General features: G+C 39.9%; 1 protein-coding gene across 1 annotated transcript in view; it reads left to right on the plus strand.

The window, feature by feature from the left end:
* The window catches only part of LOC308396908 (adhesion G protein-coupled receptor D2), an 89,808-nt gene that overhangs the window by 15,837 nt on the left and 49,375 nt on the right, over positions 1 to 24,596 (plus strand). Inside the window, exons 20-21 of the mRNA XM_080882543.1 lie at positions 688 to 808; positions 22,225 to 22,266. Of these exons, the coding sequence (XP_080738669.1) occupies positions 688 to 808; positions 22,225 to 22,266 (163 nt within the window). The remainder of the gene's footprint in view (positions 1 to 687; positions 809 to 22,224; positions 22,267 to 24,596) is intronic.

Genomic DNA, 24,596 nt, shown 5'->3' on the forward strand with positions numbered 1-24,596 from the left:
AGTTAACGTTTCTTGTTCCATACCATCTACCATTGCTAAACCTGCCTTGGTACACTGACGTCTCCGTTGCTGTTGCACTGTGATGTCAGTACAAAAGCACCATCCCAGGCTGCGTCCCTGCTGTCTTTTCACTTCAGTGGGATTGGAGTAAAATCCTGCAAGCTTCTATGTAATCCTAGCAGATGAAATCATGATTGTGGGCGTGTTTGAACCTACCTTAGTCCACTGGGGCTCACAGTAGGTGCTTTATGAAGGTTTTCAAAACAGGCCTTGAACTATTTGCCTGGGTGGCAGCCATCTCGGAAACTCAAACACATTCCTCCGCTGAATAAACTAGGGCCCGTCGCATGCCATGTCACACACACGAGAACACACAGACAGCTGTTGTGGTTTGGCGGTCACCTAAGCGGAACGCTAATTCCACTCTAAACAGAATTAAGGTGGATTTAAGGTGGGAAGTTTTCACCCCGTGAGCCTTCCAGCTGTATAGGCTTGTATATGGAACAACTGGCTCACCGGAGCTTCTCAGTTTTGACAAAAAAAAATAAAAAGTTGGGAAAGTTGGAAATTGAATAGATGATCAGAAGGAGAACCTGAAGGAAATAATTAAATACATTTTACGTGGTTTGCTCAGCTCAATCAGCTACTTTAGAGTGGTGTGATTGGTTGTTGTGTTTGTGGGTACAGGGCTGCAGTGAAAGCAGTGTTGGTGTTGCTGCCCATCCTTGGACTGACGTGGCTGTGCGGTGTTTTGGTTCCTCTATCCATTGTAATGGCCTACGTCTTCATCCTCCTAAACTCCCTACAGGTACACACACACACACTCAGCTCACAGATGTTGTGTTCAGTGTGTGAAAGTCTCGAAACCTAAACAATATTCGGGAAAATAATATCAGTCGTGACTGCAATACGTTTACGCATGCAAAAGCTCGCCTGGCGATCTGTATTGATTATAGCGTATAGAAATAATACGCTTGTTATTTACACTATAATTACAATGAGACGTCTTTTGAAATAAACAAATCCAAGCATGCATAATTCTCTCAGTTGTAATATCTCCAATGAGAGAAGTACCTTCATATCGCACGTATTTTTGAAAATCTTGTCATAAAGAAAAAAAATGGAATAAGGCTGTGGCGAAAACTTTTGAACAACTTGAAAAAAAGTTCAGACTTTTAACAGCTTTTTTTCATCAGTGAGAAACAGAAAGGTTTTCCATTATACATTGTAATTCTGCCCTTCTCGCATGGTGAGGGTACACAGACTGTCAAGGTTTTTATTTGTCAGTGACAAGGCTGAGGCAGAAAGGGGAAAAAAAGAGCTCCGGTCTGGCTTGTGTTAAGGAGGTGCTTCATTTTAACAAGGAAAGTGGGTTTGTATTGTTTGTTTGATTATTTGTGTTTTATGTATTCAGAGGTCAGCATTACTCTTGTTTTTTTGTGCCTTATCAACGTTGGTTTTTAGGCTTTTAGTGCTGAAAGTTAGCAGTTTGACTGCCACAAACTTTGAACAAAGATATATATATATATATATATATATTTTTATTGGCACTGTTTAAAATAATACAACAAAATTCATGAGGTGTGTCTGTGGCCATTACGGCTCCATTTTAAAATGGTCACAATATGAAACAAACAAAAAAAAGAGTTATCTGAAGCCTTACTTTCCTCAGCAGTGATTGCGGGGAAGCCTCGGATATGAAATCATGTAATTCTCTCACTGCAGCGGGCGGCCCCGGGTCAGCCAGCCTCGGCAGCGTCTCCAGATCTGCTGCTGCGATTTGTAGTTGTCTTTTAATCAGCTGTATCTTTAATTGAGTTGTATATTTAAAGGGAAAATCAATAGAGGTTTCAGCTGCGGTCTGATCATTACGTCCGGCTCCTTGGTTACCATAAATAGTTTCTGTTTCTCCCTCATATCTCATTATATTTTTTTCTGTGTCGACAGTAATTAATGAAGAAGGTTTTCTTTCTGGGCTCTTATTATACAAATGCACTGCTTTGCATGCTAATGCATAACATGGATTTCTATTCTTTTCCATGCAGCGGCGTGTCTGCCGCTATCCAGCCTCTGTTATTCTCTTGGATCTCTGGTTTTCTTTCCAGCAATGTATTGTGGGTATATTGCAAAATGGCAAAGTTTGGGATCAAAATGTAAAATAAGCAGCCTCAGAGACGGCTCGCCTCAGGCTCTAGGTTTAAATAAAGAAATGAAATATTTGCAGTTACACTTTTGACATCACAGATTATATTTTCTTTGTCTTACTACATACTTTCAAAGGTAATGGACAGACCATGCATAGTTCCTTTGTGTGTTTGTGTGTGTGTGTCTTGGTGCTGTTGGGATTTTTGGGCAGCAATAAGAGGCCTGTGGTAATACCCAGCTGCTCTGTGATAAAAGAGCTACATAGTGGCTCTTTCAGGAACCCTACCAGGCTGCACTCTACTCTTTTGACCCCGCTGTTCTCACTGTGACAATTAAAGATGGAGAATTTTTACTTCACCTATGAAACGAGCTACCAGACAACATGCTAAAAACAAATGAAATAATTAAAAAGGTTTAAGAGGGTTGTTGGTGTAAATGTGCTCCAACATGCTCATGTTTGTGCTTTAATTTTCTTTACTGACAAAAGTCAGATAACCTGGGGAGGAAGGGGAGTCAGCATGGTATTTTTACTTTTCCTATTCGCCAAAAAGTAACTCTAAGTTGTTCTATCAGTGTCTGCTTGTGGGTGTTGGTCAAACTTTTGTCCATACTGAAATATCTTGACAGCTGCCGAATAAACTCTCATGACTCTTTGTACAGAAATTCATTGTCTGCAGAAGACTTTTGATTTTGGCCCCACGTTGTTCAGCCGAGTTTGGATATTTTTCTCTTGCACAACCGTGAAAAATCTGGTACCATGATTCGTTCTCCAGTGACTGAATTGATGAACTGATCCTGTAATCAGGACAGTCATCATTAATAATTCCTCCTCAGCCATCTCTGCTTGCAGGTGCCACTATAAACCGTTTAACTGTTATCCCTACACTTTTGAGTGACTTCTGTTCTAGGTTAGGTTCTGTGTGAGCATCTGTTTTAAACAAATTCAACAGATGAGGTCCATATATGTTTGACTAAACAATTTTAACTTGCAGAAAACACTGAAAGATTCATATGATTCTTTTTTGGTCAGCTGCAGTTTATAGAATGTAAAAAAATAATGACAGAAATAAAAAAAAATTCCAAAGGCTAAAATGATACTAATTTTCTTTGCAAATTTTTATGATTTGAAGGTTTAGGCTTAAAGATTTTCTTGTGTTTAATTGAGCCTGTGTTTATATTTTAATTTTGTTTAATGACCCTCTTAATATGTTAATTAAACCTTGTGTTACAGTGTATCACTACGGTCGTGTAGATGCTATTGCCTATAGTGTCATGGATCCCTTTGGTGTGGGAGAGTCCAGCAAAATATGGTCCCTCTGTAATGATGCTCGTAAAAATGATGAAATGTGTAAAACCCTAACAACGATGCATGCACAACCTGAGCTAGTGAGTGGGCGATAGGAATAAGCTTTAAAAAAAAGAAAAAAGAAAAACAAATAAATAAATAAGAACGTTCAGGTTTTTTAGGAAATCGTTTTTTATTTGCAGCTGTTGTATTTTCAATGGGCCAGCCAAAGCAACATAAAGCTTAAGCGGCAAGCCTTTACTGTTAAATCAATAAAACAGATAATGTTGACAAGCCTTTTTCATTGCTCTCCCTCGTGCCCTCCTCGCTCGTCTTCTTCCTGCTCCCTTCTTCCTGAAGTATGTCTACCCTTACTGTTATTTCTCAGTGCAAACCAGCTGCAGCGGGCCATTACGAGCAAACATACTGAAGACCGGGCACACAGATGCACTGTACGTCTGCTTCTCTGTGCAGTGAGGGCTCTGAATCTCATCCCTCGCTGCTGCTTCGTTTTGGGTGAAAGTATCCGACATGTGCGTGTCATCTGTGCAGAAGTTATTTGAGTTGTTTAATAATTCTGTTTGGCAAAACAAGAAGGCAGAAATGTTGATATTTTTCTTGATTGGTCCGATGGCTCGTGTGTAGTGCTTTCTTGTAAAGCTATAGAGAAATATTTTTATTTTAGGGAGTATCGGTCAATGCGGCACTATTGTAAACACTTCTAATGCTCAGTAGATGTAAAAACCCACAGCAACAGCTGCAAGTCACATTTCATGTCAAACCAAACACATCAGAAATGAAAAACTAATATATGGCATTTTAGTTTTTAAAGAGAACCATGTGGAGTTTGGAGCAGACATGATGTCCCCCCGACTCAGTTCTAACTTCCTGCTCTGAGCCGGTAGTTTTTATGAACATCTTCACCATAAATGCAGACATGCCTCATCTGCCTCCTTATCAAGCTAGAGATAAATAGCAGCGAATAGCGTGTGCGCGTGTCAGCGAGAGCGAAAAGGGGAACAGGGGCTCTTTGGGGAGGCCATAAATTGCTCCATCCTCCGTCATCCAATCTCTTGGCAATGTCATTCAAAATCCCCTCACTATCCATTACCTGGGTATAATAGGCTCCTGGCCATGCAGTGTCCATCTTATTATTAGCCCATAACTTTAAACTATCAATAACTTTGAGGTGCCGAGAGAGACATTGGGCGGGCGGGGGGATGAAAAGAGGCAAGGGAGAAAACAAAGTAGAGAGGAAGGAAGTTACGGAGTTGGAAAGAAAATGTTAGGGTAACGATTGTTCTCAGTAAGTCGTGGAGAGCGCAACGAGTCCCTGTGGTTTGTTTTCAGTTTTTTGGGTTTTTTTCAAGAATGCATCCTTTTATTTCTGTTATGGCCATTCGCTTCCTGCGGAGGGCAGCCCTGTGCCTTGTCGTTACATTGCAAATATATAGAGAAATCATTGAGATAATTTATCTGAGCTGTTTCATTCATATCACATTAAGTTCTTTTTATATCATAGGAATTGATGACAACAACATTTTCTTTTTTTTTTTAATGACATGAACACGGCGGCGAGTCTACAGGTGTTCTGTCCCTGTGGGATAAAGATGACTTTAGAAGAGATATTTGTACACACCAAGGAAGAATGAGGCAGTTGTATGCTGGTTTGGTTTTGCCAAAAAGTTGGTCCGTGTAACTGTCCCCTCCCCCCGCCTCCACTTCTTCCCTTTGCTTATGATAACATTGCATTGCACTCCAGTTACTTCACTTTAGATGCTCACAAAGTAAATAAAACACTCCTGATAATCCAAAGGAAGACTGAGGTGTAATTTTAAAGCAGCTAAAGGTTTCAAAAAAAATATTGTTTGCATTGTAATGAACTCCTCTACTCAGTCCACTTACATCAACACACATTTACACGCGCTTGGCTGGTGGACGTCAGTATGCATCCGTGATACAGATATGATCAATAGAGTCTCGCACCGCTTATTGATTTTTGCCATATGGGAGATTTGCTGTATAAGTGAGCCATGCTTTTACAGCATCTGAAGCGATTGTTCGAGAAGAGGTGATTTCTCCTCTTTGCTCAGTAGGTCAGAGACTACAAAACATCAGAGATTACTTCTGTAAAAAAATTGAGATTAAATTTGATGTTAACAGATTTAGTGTAACTGGATGTTACTGCATTGACTGGACTTTATAATATGCTAATATCTGACCTCTGCTCACGCTGACTGACCAAGTGGAAGTGAAAAACCACAGCAAATGTTTTTAAAGATTAAACACTCGTAACTTAACGAGCTCTCAGCTAAACAGAAAAGTACTTAATGTTGCCCCAAAATACAAACCGACAGCTTTAACACAGAATCACCGATCTGTATCCAGTTTTGCCTGCCAACGCTTTATCCCTTTCAGGTAAAAATGTCTCAAACAAATTTAAAAGACCTCACATTCAGTTTTAATTCCACTTCCTGTCTGAATGTGAGATGAGAAAAATGCACAGTGTATTTTTTTATGCTTTCATTTAAATTTGCCCAGTTTACAAGTACCAGCTCAGTTAGATATTTGCTGATAGATCAAGCAATGCGCTGCCTGTGCAAAAGTGTAATTTTGCTAATGGTCCTCAGCTTTGCCATGCAAACATCAAGTCAAAAAAAAATCAAGAATTTAAAAAAAGATTTTCATGTTCTTAAATGCAATGCTCTGGCTTGTAAATATTTCAGAGCTCAAATTAATTTTCCGTTTCTCATGTTGCTTGTTTTTTGTGCAAACAAAGCAAATATTGTTATTTATTATATACCTTTTACCTCAATTCAAAATAATCTCACAACAAAAATTTAAAAGAAGAAGGAAAGTGTATGCAAAGAACTGGCACATAGTGGTACATGTGTGATCCTGCATTTCGATTTCTTGTGTAAAGTCTGGCTTTTTTTTTTTTTTTTTTTTGCTGAACATAACGGCCCGTTAAGCATTGTGAATATCTGTGTGCATGTGTATCTGGATAATGTGTGTGATCGCTTGTCACCGCTACCATCAACGCCCTACAAACCGAGGAGTTAGAAGTTATTTTAACTTCTCATTTGGCAGAAGAAACCAAAACAGCAGGACCTGGATCCAGTTTCACAGTCAGGCATCTCCAGCCCATTCATCTGGACCTGCACAACTGGCCCATTCACAGCCACAGCATTCCTCTCCTGTACTCCTTATATTTTCCTACTGTACCATTTATAACTGCAGCTTGCCACGTTTTTATTTTTATTTTTAGGAATGCTACTTTTAAATGTATATATACTCTAAGATTTTTGTAGAAGTTATGCTCGTGGAATTTCCGTTCAATGTAATCAAACAAAGATTCAATGAAACACGTGCAAAATATCAGTCAGCAAACGTTGAAGTGGTCCAAACTGTGTTGTAACACAGTTTTACTGCCTATAAACTCACTCTGCAAACTAACGCAGTGACACAGTCGAGAGTGTCGATGTGCACACATGGCAGAGCTCTCACTGGCCAGATTACAGAGGGAAATGTTTTTCATTTTGGACTGTTTGAGAAAACAGGAACCATATTCCCCTCAATTCCCCTGACATCCTTATTCATTGTCTGCCGTAGCGCTGATCACACGCAATTTAAAGCAGCAGCCATCTCTCCCAGTACAGTGGAATTTACTGGTTGCACAGAGATAGCAAGTGATTGTGAATATTTCATCATTTCTTGTATTAGTTAATATGCTTTCACTAATTATTTTCTAATTATTGAATTGAATTTTAATTCCTTAGCTACTGAAATAAACTAAAATACTGCAAATGCAACTTTGTAACATAAATATTTTGCGTACAAATTATTATTATACAGCAGTGGGTGATGAAATGTTTAAATTAATGTAGTCATAGGTAAAATCATGGAGATTTATTTATAAATCCATATTTTAATGAGTCTGTTGGATAATTATGAACAAACAAATAAATACACTTCTTTCATTGTTTGCATTCCCACTGCCTGGGAAAATAACTTTCCCTTTGAAAAAGAGTCCACTGTTTGCGTTGCGTTCTCAATTACCAGACGCGGCATTAAAACAATATTCAAACGGGATACCAAGGTCAGCACCGATTCCCACCATGCCCGTCTGAGATGGCATTTATAATGAGGATGTAGCTCAGCTTTTTTTTTTAAAAGTAGTATATTTATAGTGTGTTTTGTCTCAACTTGTACTTTTATTTTTTTCCCCTGTTGCCTCTTTTCATCTTTTTTTGTTATATTTTTAATGTTTATTTTAGTTTAAATAAACAACATTAAAATTAGAGCTGTGCTGCAATATTTCATACAAGCGCTTGTTCACCTGTTTGAAGGGAGGATTTCTTACAGATGGAGAGGCTTATTTCACAACCTTAGCATCAAGGTTTGTGTACAGAAAATACTTTACTAAAATGTTCACCTAAGTACCCTTGAAATTAACTGAAGGGTAGACAAAAAAATCAGCCTTCATTCTCATAGAATGTAAATATTAAGTCTAGGGAGTAAAGACACAGACCAGCAGAACCAAAGAACCAGCTGCAGTGGTTCAGATGGGGAAGGTCTGATTGTTAGGGCGGGGAGTTCTCTTGGAGAGATCAGTTTTAAAAACTAGCCTGGGAAAATAAAGCGGCGAGAATAATAGGCTTCCTGTCAAAAGAGGCCAAAGAATTTCTGTCATTGCTCTTGCCGCCACCCCAAAGACCTCTCCTTGTGTTAAACCTGCTGGCATTTATTTGCCTTAGAATTACCTGCCAGCTCAATTTAGTAATAGACTGTGTCATAAGAAAGCAAACCATCCCCTTTGCCCCCTGCCCAATGATAACTGTGTGTGTGTGTGTGTGTGTGTGTATGTGTGTGTGTGTGTGTGTGTGTGTGTGTGTGTGTGTGTGTGTGTGTGTGCGAGTGTGTGTGTGTGTGTGTGTGAGAGAGAGAGAGAGAGAGAGAGAGAGAGAGAGAGAAAGAGAGAGGGAAGGCGTAAAAGAGAAAAAAAGAGTGCAATTATGCTCAATGGCCTTAATGCATGTTATAGTTTGTATTTGATTCCATGCTTTGATGCTATTAGTAATATTTATTTCTCTGTTTCTGTGTGTATATGCATGTTATCCCATCAGCTGACTCTAGACTTCATGACCTCACTCATCCATCACCCCTGCCGCCTTCCCCCTCAGCTAAGCCACACAGCTGACAGTGTCAGGAACAATTCCGACACCCGAAATTACCCATGTCGAAACAATGACCGTTCTATTTATAAGTTCACCGTCGTGCCTTTTGTATCGGCTAACACCACTTCGCACGCATGCACAAAAATACAGACAAACTCACGCGGCTGTATCGGTAACAGCTCAGGGTGACTAGGTTGGGGATAGTCCTGTTTTTTCTTACTCTGCCTCGTTGTCGCAGATCTGTAGATTTTCCCGGCTTTGATGTATACTTTGTGGGTAATTAGTGGGAACTGGGTCAGTGCAGGGCAAGAAAGCAAAACCCTGTTGTTCTTTTAGTGGGTGGGTGGTAAGGAGCTGCCGAGGCGGGGGCATGAAGGGTGGACAAAAGTGTCGGAAGGTTAAAAGGCTGTCAAACGTCAGATCCAGTTTGCATGTGATAATTAAAAAAAAAAAATCCTCATTTTTAAAAATGTATTTAAAATAGAATAAAAAAATATTTGATAACTTTTGAAGCTGTCAAACGGATAGATAAAATATATGTTAATTATAGGTGAATTTATATTGATTACACCTTAGCGATTACACTGAGTGACAAACCAATGGGTCACACACTTGCCACACAACGTGCTCATCTGGAGCGACTTTGTGTTAAATTATAAGGCAGATAAAATGAAATGATTTGATCTAGGTTACCCAAAGCTGCCCTGTGCTTTTTGCTTGAAAAGTAGCATGTGAATTCTCTCCTCATTTTGGCTAATGTATGTGTGCTGCCACTATTTCTGTTAAGTAGCTGTAATCAAGAATGTGAAGTACAAATTACAAATTAAACCTACAGAATATTCTGTCAAAATTTTTAATATCTGGCAACTCAGTTTCACTGAGTAATACAGTAAATTATAATTTCACAATTTAAACATGACAAGTTCCCATTCTAACTGTACACAAAGGCAGGTCATTAAGAGACCGTTTAGCAGAGATGATTTATGAGCACTATGTGGATGTGTCTGGGAAGAATTGCAGCTACCTGAGTATTTTACTACTAGTACAGTGTAGCATTGTGTAAAAGCAAACAAAACAGTGCGATAGGAGCTGGAGAACAACAGCTCTGGCAGCAGGACACTGATTGGGATGTTGATGTCCCCACTGGCCTCTTGCCCTTCCTGCCGTGGCCCATAGCCAGTCCTCCACAGATACTCCGGGTCATTTCCTATGCATGTCAACGCACATAGATATACACTCTTCCCGTCGAGTGTTTACAGCCACATGCTGATTCATATTAATCTGCTTCTCGTCGGGACGGCGTGTAGGGAGGGTCCTGGAGGGTTTATGCAGGACTGGGGGGCTGCTGAAGGTGGGTAAGGCATTCACACACACAACCTGAAAGCCCTGTCTGACAGATTGCACCAGGCCTGGACTTCTTTTTACACTGAGCAGATGTGCTCTCCCACTTGTTTTCCTTAGTAATTATCCCTCATTAAGTGAAAGCATGTGCCAATCAAACAGCTTAGAGAGCAAGAGCAGAGCCTGGGACAGAGTGCAGAGAGAGAGAGAGAGGGAGAGGCGAGGAGGTCTATACCAGGATCTTTAGTTTTTTGTTTTTTTTTTAAGCATACTGTCATTTCAGAGTCATTACTAGATTAAAAGCTACCCTTGCCTGCGCTGAAGCAGTTAGAGAGTTGGCATTATTGCGTCTCAGTTGACTTTTTAGCAGTTACAAATCTAACAAGTTTAATACTTGCCATTGTTCACATTAACTTTCAAACTGAAATATTGCTGTCATTCTCTGCATTGTCATCAAGGCTTCATTGGGATGGAAGCATGCATGACGCATCTTCTTTGTAAATTTTCTCCCTTTGGATGCTTGTTACATTGAAACGAACAAACAGAGCCCAGTTTTGCAAACGCAGCATCATTGCTTCAGCTTGTGAGAACTTGTGAGAACTTGTGAGAACGTGAGTTGAAAGCCACGTCCCCCAGTGGCGCGGTCTCTAAAATAAGCTCCTCTGGAGTTGCAAAGGTCAAGGGTTTGAATCCCCAGAGTGCAGCAATTCATGCATGGGTTATGTTTTCAAGTGCTCACTGAGGTTAACAAATACTGATAGTTTAAAAGCTGTATCTGTATTTTTATGCTTTGCTTCGCTTGAAACACTGTTTTTACTATTAGTAATCAGTAACTTAGATTACTGTTACCTGATAAATGGTGGCTGCTTGGTTAATAGCCAAACATAACAAATGATTAAACAAGTCAGGGATGCAGACACTTTCTTTGATGCTCATGTTGGCAAGGTAGGATTATGTTTATCGATATGTCAGCAGGGCTTGATAAAGTAATATTGGTATGTTCACAGGGGAAACACCAAGTGCAGGACATTGGGATCATGTACAGGATCGACTGCAGAGAAGTAAATAAAATTACAAGAGGTGATAACAAAGGAAATCAAGAAGGAGTCCAAGTAGATAACCAAAAAATAAGGAAGCAAAAGTAATGAGGGCACAGGGGAAGGCACACAGCAAGATAAACAACTGGGAAGCACCAGTAATCTGCCAGATACGTGCATTAAGCAGCGCAGGGTAAGGATGGGGTTACCTGATTGCAAAAATGCAAATGGACAGCAGCCGACACCACTGGTGTAGTTGTTCTTAATGCGTTATTTTCTAGTCTGCTTGTAGTTGGCTTATAGATCCTTGCTTGTAATGTCCATGTGGAAAAATGTCAGTCAAAACAAGTTGGAGGGCATGCTGATCCCAGCAGTCACACTTTGATGGCAAAATGTATTCAACTCAGACCAACGCAAAAGAGCAAAGAAGAGTAACAATGGTGTAATGATGATGTCAAAAAGACAAACCAAACCAAAAATTGAATAAAAAAGAAAAAAATCAACACCCAAGACATAAAAGGAAGGTGACATGTTCCTAACAAAACAGGAAATAACACAGAATAAGAAAAAGAAAGAAATAAAAGAACTCGTTAACCCAATTAACATCACGACAAACAGAATGCACTGGTGAGGTACTCTTGGAGCCCCCTGGTGGCCATACAACGCCTATTGCAGCTTTAAGTCTGTTACAGCTTTACTCACACTTTACATGAATGCAATTTGTGGGACAAGCAAACTTTGAATTTATTTCTGAAAATCTGTGTTACTCATTTAGATTCTCTTACAAACTGAGTGGGCAGAATGTATTTTTTTATTGTTTATTTTTAACTTGTGCGTCCAGCCATGGGCAAAAACGATTAGCCTCACAACGAAGGGGGGCTGGGAGAAAAGATACAAGTCTCTTCCCAAAAATAAAAGACAGAAAAGAGCAAGAAAAAAAAAAAGAAGATATATGAAGTCTTCATGTCGATGAGCTATCATTCATTTTCACTTTGAAGTCCTGTGAACCGTAGTGAAGTGTGATTGCATGTGACAGTCGCCGAGTCTCCCGGTTTATCATGATGGATGCACCCTGCCACCGCGGTGGTGTTGTACCGCATGTGTATGCGCGTGCACAAACACAGACAGGCGGATGAATACAGAAAGACACAGAAGTGGGATTATGTTGGGTAGGTGTACGCAGAAACAGAACTACAAACCCAGCGGTTACACTCATGCACTCACATACACATTATTTTAGACACTCTTTCTTATTGTCCTTTTCTCTCTATTTTTTATTTTTTATTTTTGGGGTGTTACTAACTCTTAGTGGTTTAATAATTAATTTCTATGAGCTATTGATTTATGTATGTATTAATTTAGGCAAATAAAAAAAAAAACACTATAAAACCAATATTTTGCATCCTAAAAAATGAAATTATTTCCACTTTTATCAGATGTGTGACAGATTGACAGCAGATTGATGGAAATGCAGTAGGTATGTGAAGCTCCTGCTGCTTTGTAAGGACACTACATTATAAGTTAGATGTATTACTTTTATTTTATTGCTCTGTTTCTTTATTTACAAAACATGACAGTAAGAGTCTCGGGGATAGAAAACGACTTATTAGTTAAAAATAATTTATAGGTTTTTAGAGCACATAATTTTTTCATATGCTGCTAATGTGTCTTTAGTCACTTATGTCCTTTACAAATACAAGGTCACAGATTCGGCATAATAATAGATAATGAAGCAAGCAAGACACCAATCGGCAATTCACATGTCTAAACGAGAGAAAGAAGGTCCATCTTTCTGTCTCGCTCTCTCTGATTTCTCTCGACAGACATCACTCACCTACACTTCTCAATCTTAACACGTGCCATTAACCTCGGCTGGGCTCACCTTAGTTGAGAAACAGCATAGCAAACGCATCCCATAATGGTACCCGGAGCAACGTTTTTCCTATTTTGCACCCAAAAGCAACTTGTTCAGACTTTGCATATTGCATCCATTTGTCATTGTTAGTCAAGGGCACTGCAACACGGTCTTGTCAGTGGTGCAATTTGCACAAAGTATTCTGCTCAAATGTTACTGTGCATGCGTAAGAGTTGTTTGTTTGCAGGTTCCAATGTACCTTTCAGGTGCTTTAAAACTGTTTTCATGCCCGCGAATGTATGCATATGAATAAGTCGAACGCGCACCGGCACAAGAACAATAGACCAAGGGCAAATGTGTCATAGTTCTCTAGGCAAAGCGTACACTCTTTATAGAAAAATAAATAATACAAACAAACAAAAACATAATGGTACGTATTTTGGCCCATTAGGGTTGGCACACTTTTTTGGAAAAATGGTAAGTTGAGGCTCAGGTGGTGTTCAACTTCCAGACACTTGACTTTGATTCTGAGCTTGCTTGTACTTACATAAGAGTGCAATTACTGTTTGGAAGCCACTAAGAGTGCCTGTGCTTGTGGTGGTATATTGGAAGTGTGTGTGTGTGTGTGTGTGTGTGTGTGTGTGTGTGTGTGTGTGTGTGTGTGTGTGTGTGTGTGTGATGCCTTTCCAGCTCCTCAATGCCACACGAAAATAAGTGGCTGGCAGTACATGATTATGTTGTCTGTTAATGTGAACTCCTTCTGACTTGAAAAATTAAAAAGACATCACATTAAAGACGTCACCTATTTGTCCTTCCCCCAAATATTCTACAATAAAACAGTATATATCATAAATTATATAATTTATCTATGCTATGATTGCAAATCTCTGCAAAATATCTGGTACCTTCTATATTCTGAAGGCAGTTTAAATGGAAGAAGCTTACATGTTTATGAATTACCACCAAACCACAGTTTGGTGGTAATTCTAATGGTATTTTAATACCAGGTCCAACATATTACTGTGTCTAATTCTGTATAAGTATACGGTTCAAGAGTATATACACTAATATGGTATTATGTCTGTTACTGCAACCGACTGTGCAGATTTATATTTGTGAGTGGCCTTTTCTCTAAATTTACCCAGGATCCAGCTGCTGTTTTTAGGAGAACTTGTTCCCATCTGACCCCCCCCCCCCCCTTGTCAGCGGAAAACTGTGAAATTAAAAAAACGATTGACAGCAGGCTCACATACAATTTGACAAGAGGGCGCCCCAAAAAGGCCTGTTGAATACCTAAGTATTTTTAATTAAACAGCTTTCTGCACTGGCGGCCGGCTTTCCCTCGGCAGTTCAAAGACTCCCGCTTTGACCCATGTGTTAAAAGTTTGTATCAGTTTTCCGTGGCTGTGTTTTTCTTGGCGCCCAAGACACGCAACTCGAAATTGTCTTGTTTAAAAGCTAGTTTGTTTACAGTTCACTCTCGCTCTCGTGCTCTCTGTACCGCTCCTCCATTACATTCCCACATGTGTTCCATGTGATCAGGTTCAGGGTGTAGTTGCCAACTCCCGCTGATCTCGTGGCAGGCTTGGTTTCCGCAAATGCTTCGAAATTTGGTTTATATTAAAGAAAAATTGTCGGAAAAGCAAAAGGAGAGATCTGCCATGTGACAATTACTGTCTTAATTTGCTGTCATCCTGGTTTATTTAAACGCTAAAAAAACAACTCAAATGGGGCGGTCATCTGTTTTTCTGGAACTTCATCAATAACGTTCGTCCATCTGATGTAAAATCAATATGACACACACTGACACAATGCCAGAGCAATGGCAAATGTGCCGTCATTTGTCATCGAGTGGTAATAAAGATATGTCACAATTGATTTTTGCCCATTTTCTCCCCCTTTCTCTTTATCTCTCGCTCTCCCCATCTCTTCCTTGCCCTTTTTCCCAGTAGCGGTGATGGAAAAAATAAATGAACGTTATTAGGATTAAGTGTGGCCAGACTTGCCAAACTCAATTAATACTTGAGCAAAAGCGCTTTAATAATATGAAGGCCTGTGTTTTCACTAGGACGCCTTACCAGACGTTCTTAAAAGAAAAGACAAGGGATTCATAGATGGATGGATGGATTGTTGGGTGGGTCTCTTGTCTAGGAAGAAAGATTTTGTTTTGGCCTCTGCTCCATTTTTTCTTGATTTGTTCTCTTTAAATATATTTAAACTGTAGTTGCCACTCTGTAGAAAAGTGATGAAAGAAAAAAGAGAGTATAGAAACTAAAAATAAACGTACAAATCGCTCCTTGTTGCTGTCCTTGTAGACATCTGCTGCTGCTGATGTTTTCCTTTGTAAATTTTGTTCCTCCACAGTTTCATGTGGCTCTGTGGTGTAAGCGTGTGCGCTCCACTCTGTGTCCGTTGTGTGTATGTTTGTGTGTCAGTTTTGCCATCGCGGTTTGTTGCCGCTGGGTTGTGTGTACCCAAGTTGCACTGGTGGTAGCGAGCAACATCTGTTTCGGGCTTGTTGTTCCTCTTGGCTGCTTTTCAATTGGATTTCCTCAAGCAGGGCCAAAAGCTGTCACCTCTGCCAGGCTCTGTTAGCGATCACCGCCGGCCCCTATATTAAGTAGGTGGTTCAGGGCTAAGCTAATAACTCTCCCTCCTCTCCTGAGCCATCGCACACCAGCACTGGTGTTGCTGCTGGCTTCACTGTGTGCCTGTTTGTGTGCGAACACTGACAGTTTTCCTCTGCAGCTACACACCCCGTGGAGGCAGGCTGGCTTGGGGGGTCCCCTCCTCAACGTGACAGCCCGACTGACTGGATGTGTGTATGGGGAAAGAAACAGGGAGTCCTAAGGGCTCTTTTTTAATAGAATAACTTTTCCACTTTCTCTAATAATGTGCAGTGAGAAAGAAACAGGAAGAAAACTTTGGCACATACCCAAATCAAAATTTAGGTTATTCCAGTTGTCAGGACTGGATGTATTTGGTTGCATTTTGCACCTAACAATCTTTTTCAATTGTACAAATTCTCTATAAATGGTTGATGTCATGCTTTTGTGCACAACAGAGGCCAACTTTAAGATGATTGAGAGTGTGATGATTTATTTTCACAGCCATCTTTACAGTAGGGTGGACTGAGTTTGCACCATAATGAATACGGTGCTCACTTGCTGCAAAGGCGAGCAATTTCAGCTTGAAAGATGTGATGCCACCCAAATCTTAAAAACCTGTTTGGTTTGACTTTTATTTTTCCACTTCAAGCATCTTCTCTAATTCATATCTTGAGCAGTTCTGGGTGCTACAAAGCATTTATTGGGCGGTGTTTACCTCAAACTGACAGAGTGGCAGGCTGCCCGTCTACCTGCCCTGTCTGCCTGCCTTCACTTCTTCTTGCCAGTATCTCTTTCCAGCTGGAGCAGTTGAGTGGAGCTGGATTCAAACCGAGGGCCTGCAAAGTATCAACTCCTTGTTTCACAGCTTTGACAGACACTTTGATTTGACATGCCATGAACAGTTAAAGTGAAAGTTATGTATACATGTTAATTAAACTGTTTATGTGTGGAGGGGTCAGAGACATTAGCAAGTCCCAGCGCAGAAGTGTGAATTTCTTTTCTTTTTCCCCCCATCACGGTGTTTTAACCTCTTCTGTCTCTCATTTCTTTAATGATTACCAGGTGTGAGGGCAGAATTTTTCCTCCCCTTTTTTTGCCAAGTGGAGATGCGGATAGCTCTATTTGTGAAAAGTGTCTCTGTGTGTTTGAATTTAGGCGAGGATATTTGACGTCGGGCCCAGCTTGTTCAAAAGGCTCTCGTTTCTGGCAGAGAGTGACTCTGGAATTCACTGAGGGGATGTGGAGGTGGTGGTCTTCAGTTGTTGTTGTTTCTAATACTGGGATCGAAACTTTGAACTAGAAGTTTTTTTCTTTATGCATCTCTATTGCAAAAATAGAGATACAGAAATATTCACAAAGGAGAATCAAATGTTTAAAGTAAAAAAAACCCTGTTACTTGTCTTATAAATTAACATATTAAATTTTGTATACAGTAGTGTGCATAAGACTAAGCTTCTCATTTTTTATAATTTGCTAGGAAAATGGGAAATACTGTACAGTTTGCAAGGCAGATACTCATAGGCAAGCTTTCTTTCCTGTCAAAATGTCACGTTTGGCATTTTCTATAGATGCGACACAAGAAATGTATTTTTGTGACATGTTGAGAGTAGCAAAATCCCTAAAGATACAATTTTAAATTGGTTCTTTCCTAAATTGTCTTTATGTCTAGACAGAACATTGGTTCATCTTTTGAGTTAGGTGCCCTTTTTATGCTTTATTGATTCACAGGTCAGTGTTAAGTGGCTTAACTAAAAAGAAAAACTACAGCTGGAAGTTATCAGGTACAATGACTGGATTGAAAATAAGTGAAAAAGCAGCCAATGTCCAAAGAAAAACTGCTATAGAAATCATAGAAACTATTGCTCAAGACCACGGTTATAAAAATATTTTTAAAAAGGGGTTGGCTGAAAATTTACACATCTATTGTATATAGATCTGTTTTACTGCAAGTCATTTGTACCACTAAGTAAAAATAATAAGGAGGATGACAAAATTGCAGCCATACTGGTTCTTTTTTCAATATAACAAGCAGACAGAACAGCAGAGTTCCCTGTCATTATATCTCATGTTAACGTTTAAGCTCCTTCTCATACTACAGGGAGCATTGGGCTGACTGAGACAATACATTCCAGCGAGAAAGAAAAAGCTACCCTGCCACCCCCTCTCCCCTTGCCAAGACACTGCCCTTCCACCTTAATCATAGTTTTCATATCTGTACATTGAAAATTTGTTTCCCAAGGACGGTGCCATAAAACTACTGCTTTTTGAGATTTTTACCTGCCAGCTCTCTGCTTCCTTTCTCTACACACGTGGGGAGGTTGATGGAAGTGGGAAATAGGGGCGCTGATAGTAAGTGAGGGGAGAAATGTAGAGGGATTATTCTCTGGGAATTCTTTGAGAGGTTGAAGGGTTCAACATTGCATATGCCATAAACAAATAGTATAATTATTATTATTTTTTGTTATAAGAGAAAGTGGCTTTTTTAAAACACCCTTCCCTGCAGTAGGCTTACTGTCAAAATGAGGACAGCGTATGTGCTTGGGAAACTTGGAGCTGTTGTAGGGAATTTAAAAGTGGTCAGTGTTTGTATTCAGGTTGGAGATTTGTGTCACTGCTGAACATATGCAGGGATGAATTCTCAGTGTTAAAGACTGAAAATACCTGAAAATGTGAAAATTGTGTTTAATTGATCATGTTGATCAATTAAACACAATCAAGTTAAAACAATAGGAGAAGTTGTGTGCACAAGTTGTATCAGCCTTTAGTGGTCAGCCAGTGTGTAAGTTATGTTTTAAATAATTGTCTTGTGTTATCTTGCTGAACTATTGTCGTACCGCACTGTACACTGTCCATCAGCAACCTTGTATTCTGTAGAAAATATTATTGAGCTAAACGATCAGTTGCTACCAGCTCATTCATTTTATCTTGTCATAAAATCAAATGACTGTGAAACGTGAAAAAACCCAGAGTCAGATCTGTTCTCTGGCACCTGAATCTGTTATCTGAAATTCGAACTGCTTTATTATCTAATAACGCAGGAGTTGCCCGTCTTAATTCATGCAGATAGGCAAAAACGACGTCTGTATTTGCCAAAGATCTGTAGTTTTTTTTTTTTTTTACATTTGAGGGAGTTAAGCTTCATTTAATATATTCTCTTACAAAGCAGACACTTAAACACAGGAATAAAGCTTTTATTACAAGTATAACCAGCGGTTAATGGCTCACCTTAAATATTTAATGCACTCAGCTGATGCTTTTACGAAGAGTGAGTTGCAAGGACAACAGAGGTAAATTTCCAAAGGAGGTTGTCGACATCACAAACAGCCAGTAGTAAACAATATCAGGGCTAGCCGCTTTAAATGGCTTGACTCAGAGTTCTTGAAAGTAAATCGATGTCTGACTTTCATTTGTTCTTTCTGTTGTCCAGACAAAACTCTCAGTATCTCTGATAAGTAGGATCGCGCATGCACGTTTACACAAATGCACTTTCCTGCCCGGCACTGCGGCAGAGCACATCTCTCTGAGGCAATGGTGTTTTTGGTCAAACACAGTAACTTTTTAAACATACAATTGTTCCATAATTAGTGAGATGCTAATTAATTTATGCTCCCCTGTTTGATGTACAGTATGGAAATACTTTGAAAGCAACTGTGTTCGTTCTTTGCATAAATTTGTAGCGTTTTCTGCAGAGTTCAAAAGAAATGCGGCAGAGTTTAGAAAGGCACGCTTGCATTTAAATAATGCGCCCCATTTTCCCGTCTGTTTGTTTTTAGGGATAATATTAATGAATTAACATTTTAAACAATCCGTCATTATTGTTGCGCTGCCACTTATTTTTAACTCAATTAGATTTTAATAGATCATTTTTTCCTAATGTGCACACTATGTTCTCCCCACTTTGTTCACTGCACAACAAAAGATTAATTACAAATAAGAGGAATGATCAAAAACATGATAATCAAATTGCAACAATAAGTTGGGAATTGCAATTCTAATGCAATACAATGGAGTATGTGTTGCAAATTAACCACCCACTGTCTGTTAGTGTGTGTGTGTGCTTGCTAACATGTGTGCATGTGTCTGTGTGTGCAAACAGTATGGAGCCACGCTGAGTTTACATACATGATAAACACTTTGCTTGTGCTTTTAAATAATTCTCAATGGACATCAGAGATTTTAACGTTTTACCTTATAGAGGTCTAATTATTATATATTTATCAGCAGAAGGACAGACACCCCAAATACAGCCCTATAGTAACAATTCTATCTCACATCGCGAGTGATGTGCATTTAGAGTCAGTCCATATTATTTTTTAAAAAATGACAAAAAACCATATCTCTTTACTTTTCAAAAGCCTTTTACTAGCCGACGTTAAATAATATACCCTCACCGTCCACTTCATCACGCACATCTAAGGTTAAACTGCTTCTTACCACAAACTTGCATTTAGGCATGCAGACATGCTCAGGATGCCCTGCTGAAGTTCAAAACGAGCATTTTCCCCAAAGAACTATATCTTTGAGCTGATAGAAAGGAAACGATAACTATATATAAATAACCATTGATTACAACCAAGGTTTGCAGAACAGCATCTCTGAGCACCCCATCCCTGAAACAGAGGGAATTGATACAGTTCACACAGGCTAAACAAAAGACTAGAAGACAGGAAGACTGGTCTGATAAATGGTCATTTCTCCTGCAACATTCAGATTTTAGGCTCAAAATTTGCCATATACAACGCTGGATCCATTCTGCCTTTTATCAATAGTTCACACCGGTGGTAGTGTCGAAATGGTGTGTGGGATATTTTCTTGGCACACTTTTGGGTCCCTTTAGTGCCTTACAATGTGACCAGTAAGTGTATAGATTCAATTGACTGCTAAGAAAAACTGCTGAAAAACGTCCAGGCTTGGCATATATCTAGAGTAGCCTTTCACCTTTGCAGTCCAGTCTCTTTGAGCTCGATGGCTGAGTGTCATCTAATGCTCGTAAATTGGAGCAGAGATGATAACAGATGAAAAGATGATCTTGCTGTCACACTTGGAAAACAACACAGTCTCATCCTTCATTCGTTGATTCATTTATTTATTTAACGTGAAGACAAGGTTTTGTGGGCGCTGCTCTTTTTTTAACATTACTCCTGTGTATCGGGTAGTTAAAGTATAAGCTATGGGATGCACTTTGAAAACCAGAAACCTCAGCTCACCCACTGTTATCAGATCACCAACCTCACCTATGCTCTCATGGTCACACTGTGCTATGGAAATATTTATTTATTTATTTATTTTCTTGTATCTATTTTTTGGCCACTTCACATGAGTATGTAGCAGACGGATCTCGGTGTGCAATTCCTTGTTGTGTCTTCAGAATGGCAGACAAGAGAAATTGTCAGTTGTACGCAAGGTGTCACCAGCCTGCGCGACAGACGGGGCAATTCAGTCCCCGGAGGACAATGCGGCCAGGTGAATTTGTAGTAGCTTGGCCTAGAGGTCATCATCGTCAGCCACTGTCGCCCTGTCACTCCGAATGGGCCCCCAAATCATGTTGTCAATGGTGATGCATCGAGATCTTCCTCGGGCAAAAATTGGATGCTCCAAACTCAGCTTGATTGATGCATTGGGCAGGTTGTGCCTGCCTGTCTTCGGGATGTGTCCTTACCCTGGTTTAAAGATGAAGCAACAGAGACGTACTTGGTTGCGGTGAAAGCAGAGAGATGTACTTTTAAAAGTTTTTTTTTTTTTTTTGTGCTAGCGGTTTTCTTATCAAAGAATCTACCATATCTATCAGCCTTGAAATTTATAGGATTTTAACTGCCTTTTCATTTTTCTCGGTACATCTTTTGTGGCACGGTTCAATCAGTGTTCTGAGAATGTTGTTCTCACTGTTTTCATTGAGGCATCAGGATTACATTATGGCTCGAAGGCGAATGCACAGCTTGTACATTCAGTGGATGCCACAATGAAACGGAATGAAAAATAGCTGTTTTTCTGTGACCAAAAGTGCAGCCTTTATGCATCCAAGGGCATGGCATTCTTGGGCCCTGGGTACTAGCCGTGGAGTGTTGTGAACATGAAATATCTTCTTTTATGTGCCATTTTTTTCATTATGCTCCCTCTGTCTCTTTCTTTCTCCGCTTTCCTCCAATGGTTTTTCCTTGATGGTCTCGTCTGGCCCGGGTTGCTCTCTTTCTGTGTGTGTGAGTGTGGGGCTGTGTACATGTGAGTGTGTTTTAATAGACGCCACTGTTAATGCTGTCTTTATTGCCTCGTTTCTTGCTATTTGCGTAGATTTATGAGCACAGATTTTTTGTTTCTTTACATAATGCGTGTGCTCTGTGTGTATTTGTTAATACTCAATCATATAATTGTGTTTTTTTTTAATGTCAGAGAACACAGTATGAATATAGGCACTTGAGATTTTCTATTTCAATAAAACTGTGTGGAACCTTGGGTTGAAGCCTTTGATGGCTTAGCGCAGCCTGCAACGAGGAAGAAGTCTTGCAGACGAAACAAATGCAAGCTGAGCTTTATACAGAGGTGGCCCACTTTGGAGAAGTTGTCCTACTTCTTTCCTCATTACTTCCGACTAAAGTCTAATTCAGCTCTGTGCGACTAGAATAGACTTCAAATCAACCTTACCTGCATTAGTTTTGATCTTTTTTCTTCTTCTTCTTCTTTTATTTTTATAAAAATATAAGAGAGAAAACAGGTGTAACAACTTTGTCCTCCTCTTCTTTCTTTCTCCCTTTCTCTCTTTCTTTGTCTGTGTTTACAGGGCCTGTTCATCTTTCTGATATATGGGGTGTACAACACAGAGGTAAGTCTGCATTGTGTCTCAAGGCTGTTGGAGTGAATGAGAGAAATGACAAGTTTCTGATGGGCTCCTTGCTTAAAATCAGTGTGGGTGGGGTGCGCCAGAGTGTGTGTGTGTGTGTGTGTATGGATGGGTAGAGGGATGAGAAGGAGGGGAGGGGACATCGTTTCCATGCGAGCGTCCCACTGCCCTTCATGCTTGGACTAACTTATATGCATCTGAGTCCAACCATTTAACACTGACACGCTGCAGTTCTCAGCCACTCATTCCTCACCCACATTGGCTAATATTTCACTGCCTCTTTAAGTTTTTAAACTCACAGCCCTCCATTTAGCATCCTGACAAAGCTGCTGGCCAGGGCTTTGCAGGGCTCCAAGCAGTACCCGTAATTGAACCGAAAGAAAAAAAAAAAGGTAGTGGTGGTGGGGGGACAATATGCAACAAACAATATAGAATGAAGGGTGATAAAATGCAATCTTACTGCCTTATTACCATTTACCAAACCATAGCTGTGCGGGGGTGGAGAATGGTTGAGCGTCTAGACGGAGAGTTGTGATTTAATGGTTGAGTCGCATGTCACAAAAATCACTCTTGGTCAACTGTGGCTCTTTGTAAAGTCTGCATAGGTGATGCTGCGTTTAAACTTAGGCCCACCTTCCAAAGTTGCATGTGAAAATTTAAAATTCAAAAGTCTGAAAAATGTGCAAAAATAAAGAAAGCAACAAGCAAATGGAAAAGACTGTAAATCTGAATGTAAATGCAGCATACGAAGCAAAATCTAAGACACCGTTTCTGCGGCTTGCTATTCATTTATGGTGAATACACATATACGCTGTCTTTTTGTTAGGCTTTTCTTTGACTGAATACACAAGGTCATTGGTCATTAGTCCATCGTCCTCCACTGCTCTTTTCTATTTCTCTTTCTTCAGTCTCTTTTATTTCAGCTTTCTGTCATTATCACCTGGCTGCTGACCATCAAAGAGAACATCTCGAGTTTTCTGTCCTTTTCCATTTTGTTTTCTCCCTCCTTTCTTCTCGAGAGCGCCGAGAGCAGCGTCCCTGAGTCATAGGCGACGTACTGACAATGCAGAGCCAGGGAGGGATGACCTTTCGCGCTGTAAAATACATCAATATAGCATTCTTGCTTAAGTGGCTTTTCAGTGCTCGGGAATTTGTTTTCTTACACTCATGCTGTCCTTGACCCTGAGGTCCTCGTGGTTTGTGAGCAGCTCCTCTTCAGGTTTGATTTTCAAGAGGACCTCACTGTTGTGGTAAAATTTGGGGGAAACAAAACAAAACAGAAAACTGAGTGATTATTTCATCTGCTCCCACTGACCCCGCCATCACCTCTCGAAGAGTAGGGAGCTTTTCTTTTGTTTCTACTTTTTCCTCCAGATTGTGATGCTTGGCAACGTTGGCTTTAGGTTTCAGCCTTCGTGACCCCTTAAAAGAAAATATTTGCTTGGTAAAAATTTTATTATTTTATTTATTTTTTTGTAAGGATCCTGTGGGCAGGATATACGGTGTCCTGGCATTTTGATTCATTCAAAAGCTGTCTTGGAAGGGACTTTCAGCGACAGCTGGTATAGCACATGGCAGGTACACAAAACACACAGTGAGCACACTGTGTGTAAAAAGTTTGCAAAGTTGCTGTTAGTTGTTAACATTTAAAACAGATGAGTCTAACCGCCTCTGTGTCAGGAGATTTCGCTTTGATATTCTTAAGGTGGTGAATTAACTAGTGCCTGAAAGTCAGGACATGCTCCATTTATGAAGCCGGTTTCTAGGCTGAATAATTACAATTGTGTATGGTATGGAAGAGAGACTACATCTGCTGCTATTACCCTCAAAATGTATCGTTTTAATTGCTAATTACCTGACAGTAGCTTTCCATTATTCATTGCAATTAGCTTTTCCTTGGTGGTCACCTTGTAATCCCACTCTTTGATGACCTTTTATTTCCATCAGCTCCAAGGATGTCGGCAGGTGTTGTCGGGCAGACTGCTTTAATATGGTAATCGCTTAGCACCCATTTACATGGGAAACCATGCTTTGCATCCTTTGCATCATTGCGAAACCTTGAGTGTGCGCAAACCCCTTAAACGCATAACGATCATCTAAAACAATGCCCTTCCCCTCATTGTCAAATGATTAATTAAGTTGTGTCATGTAATTGCCTCAGCTCACTGGCTGCTTTTGAGATCAGTGAAACCCTCGCGTCTCATTTTGCCCATTAAAATAATGTTAAGATAGTGTCTATCCAACATCTGCACTGTGTTGACGACCTCCTTAGTATCTTGTCAGAAATAATAGAAGGGCTTTTGAAACGCAAT

Source organism: Rhamphochromis sp. 'chilingali', assembly GCF_963969265.1.
Source record: "Rhamphochromis sp. 'chilingali' genome assembly, chromosome: 5".
Classification (NCBI taxonomy): domain Eukaryota; kingdom Metazoa; phylum Chordata; class Actinopteri; order Cichliformes; family Cichlidae; genus Rhamphochromis; species Rhamphochromis sp. 'chilingali'.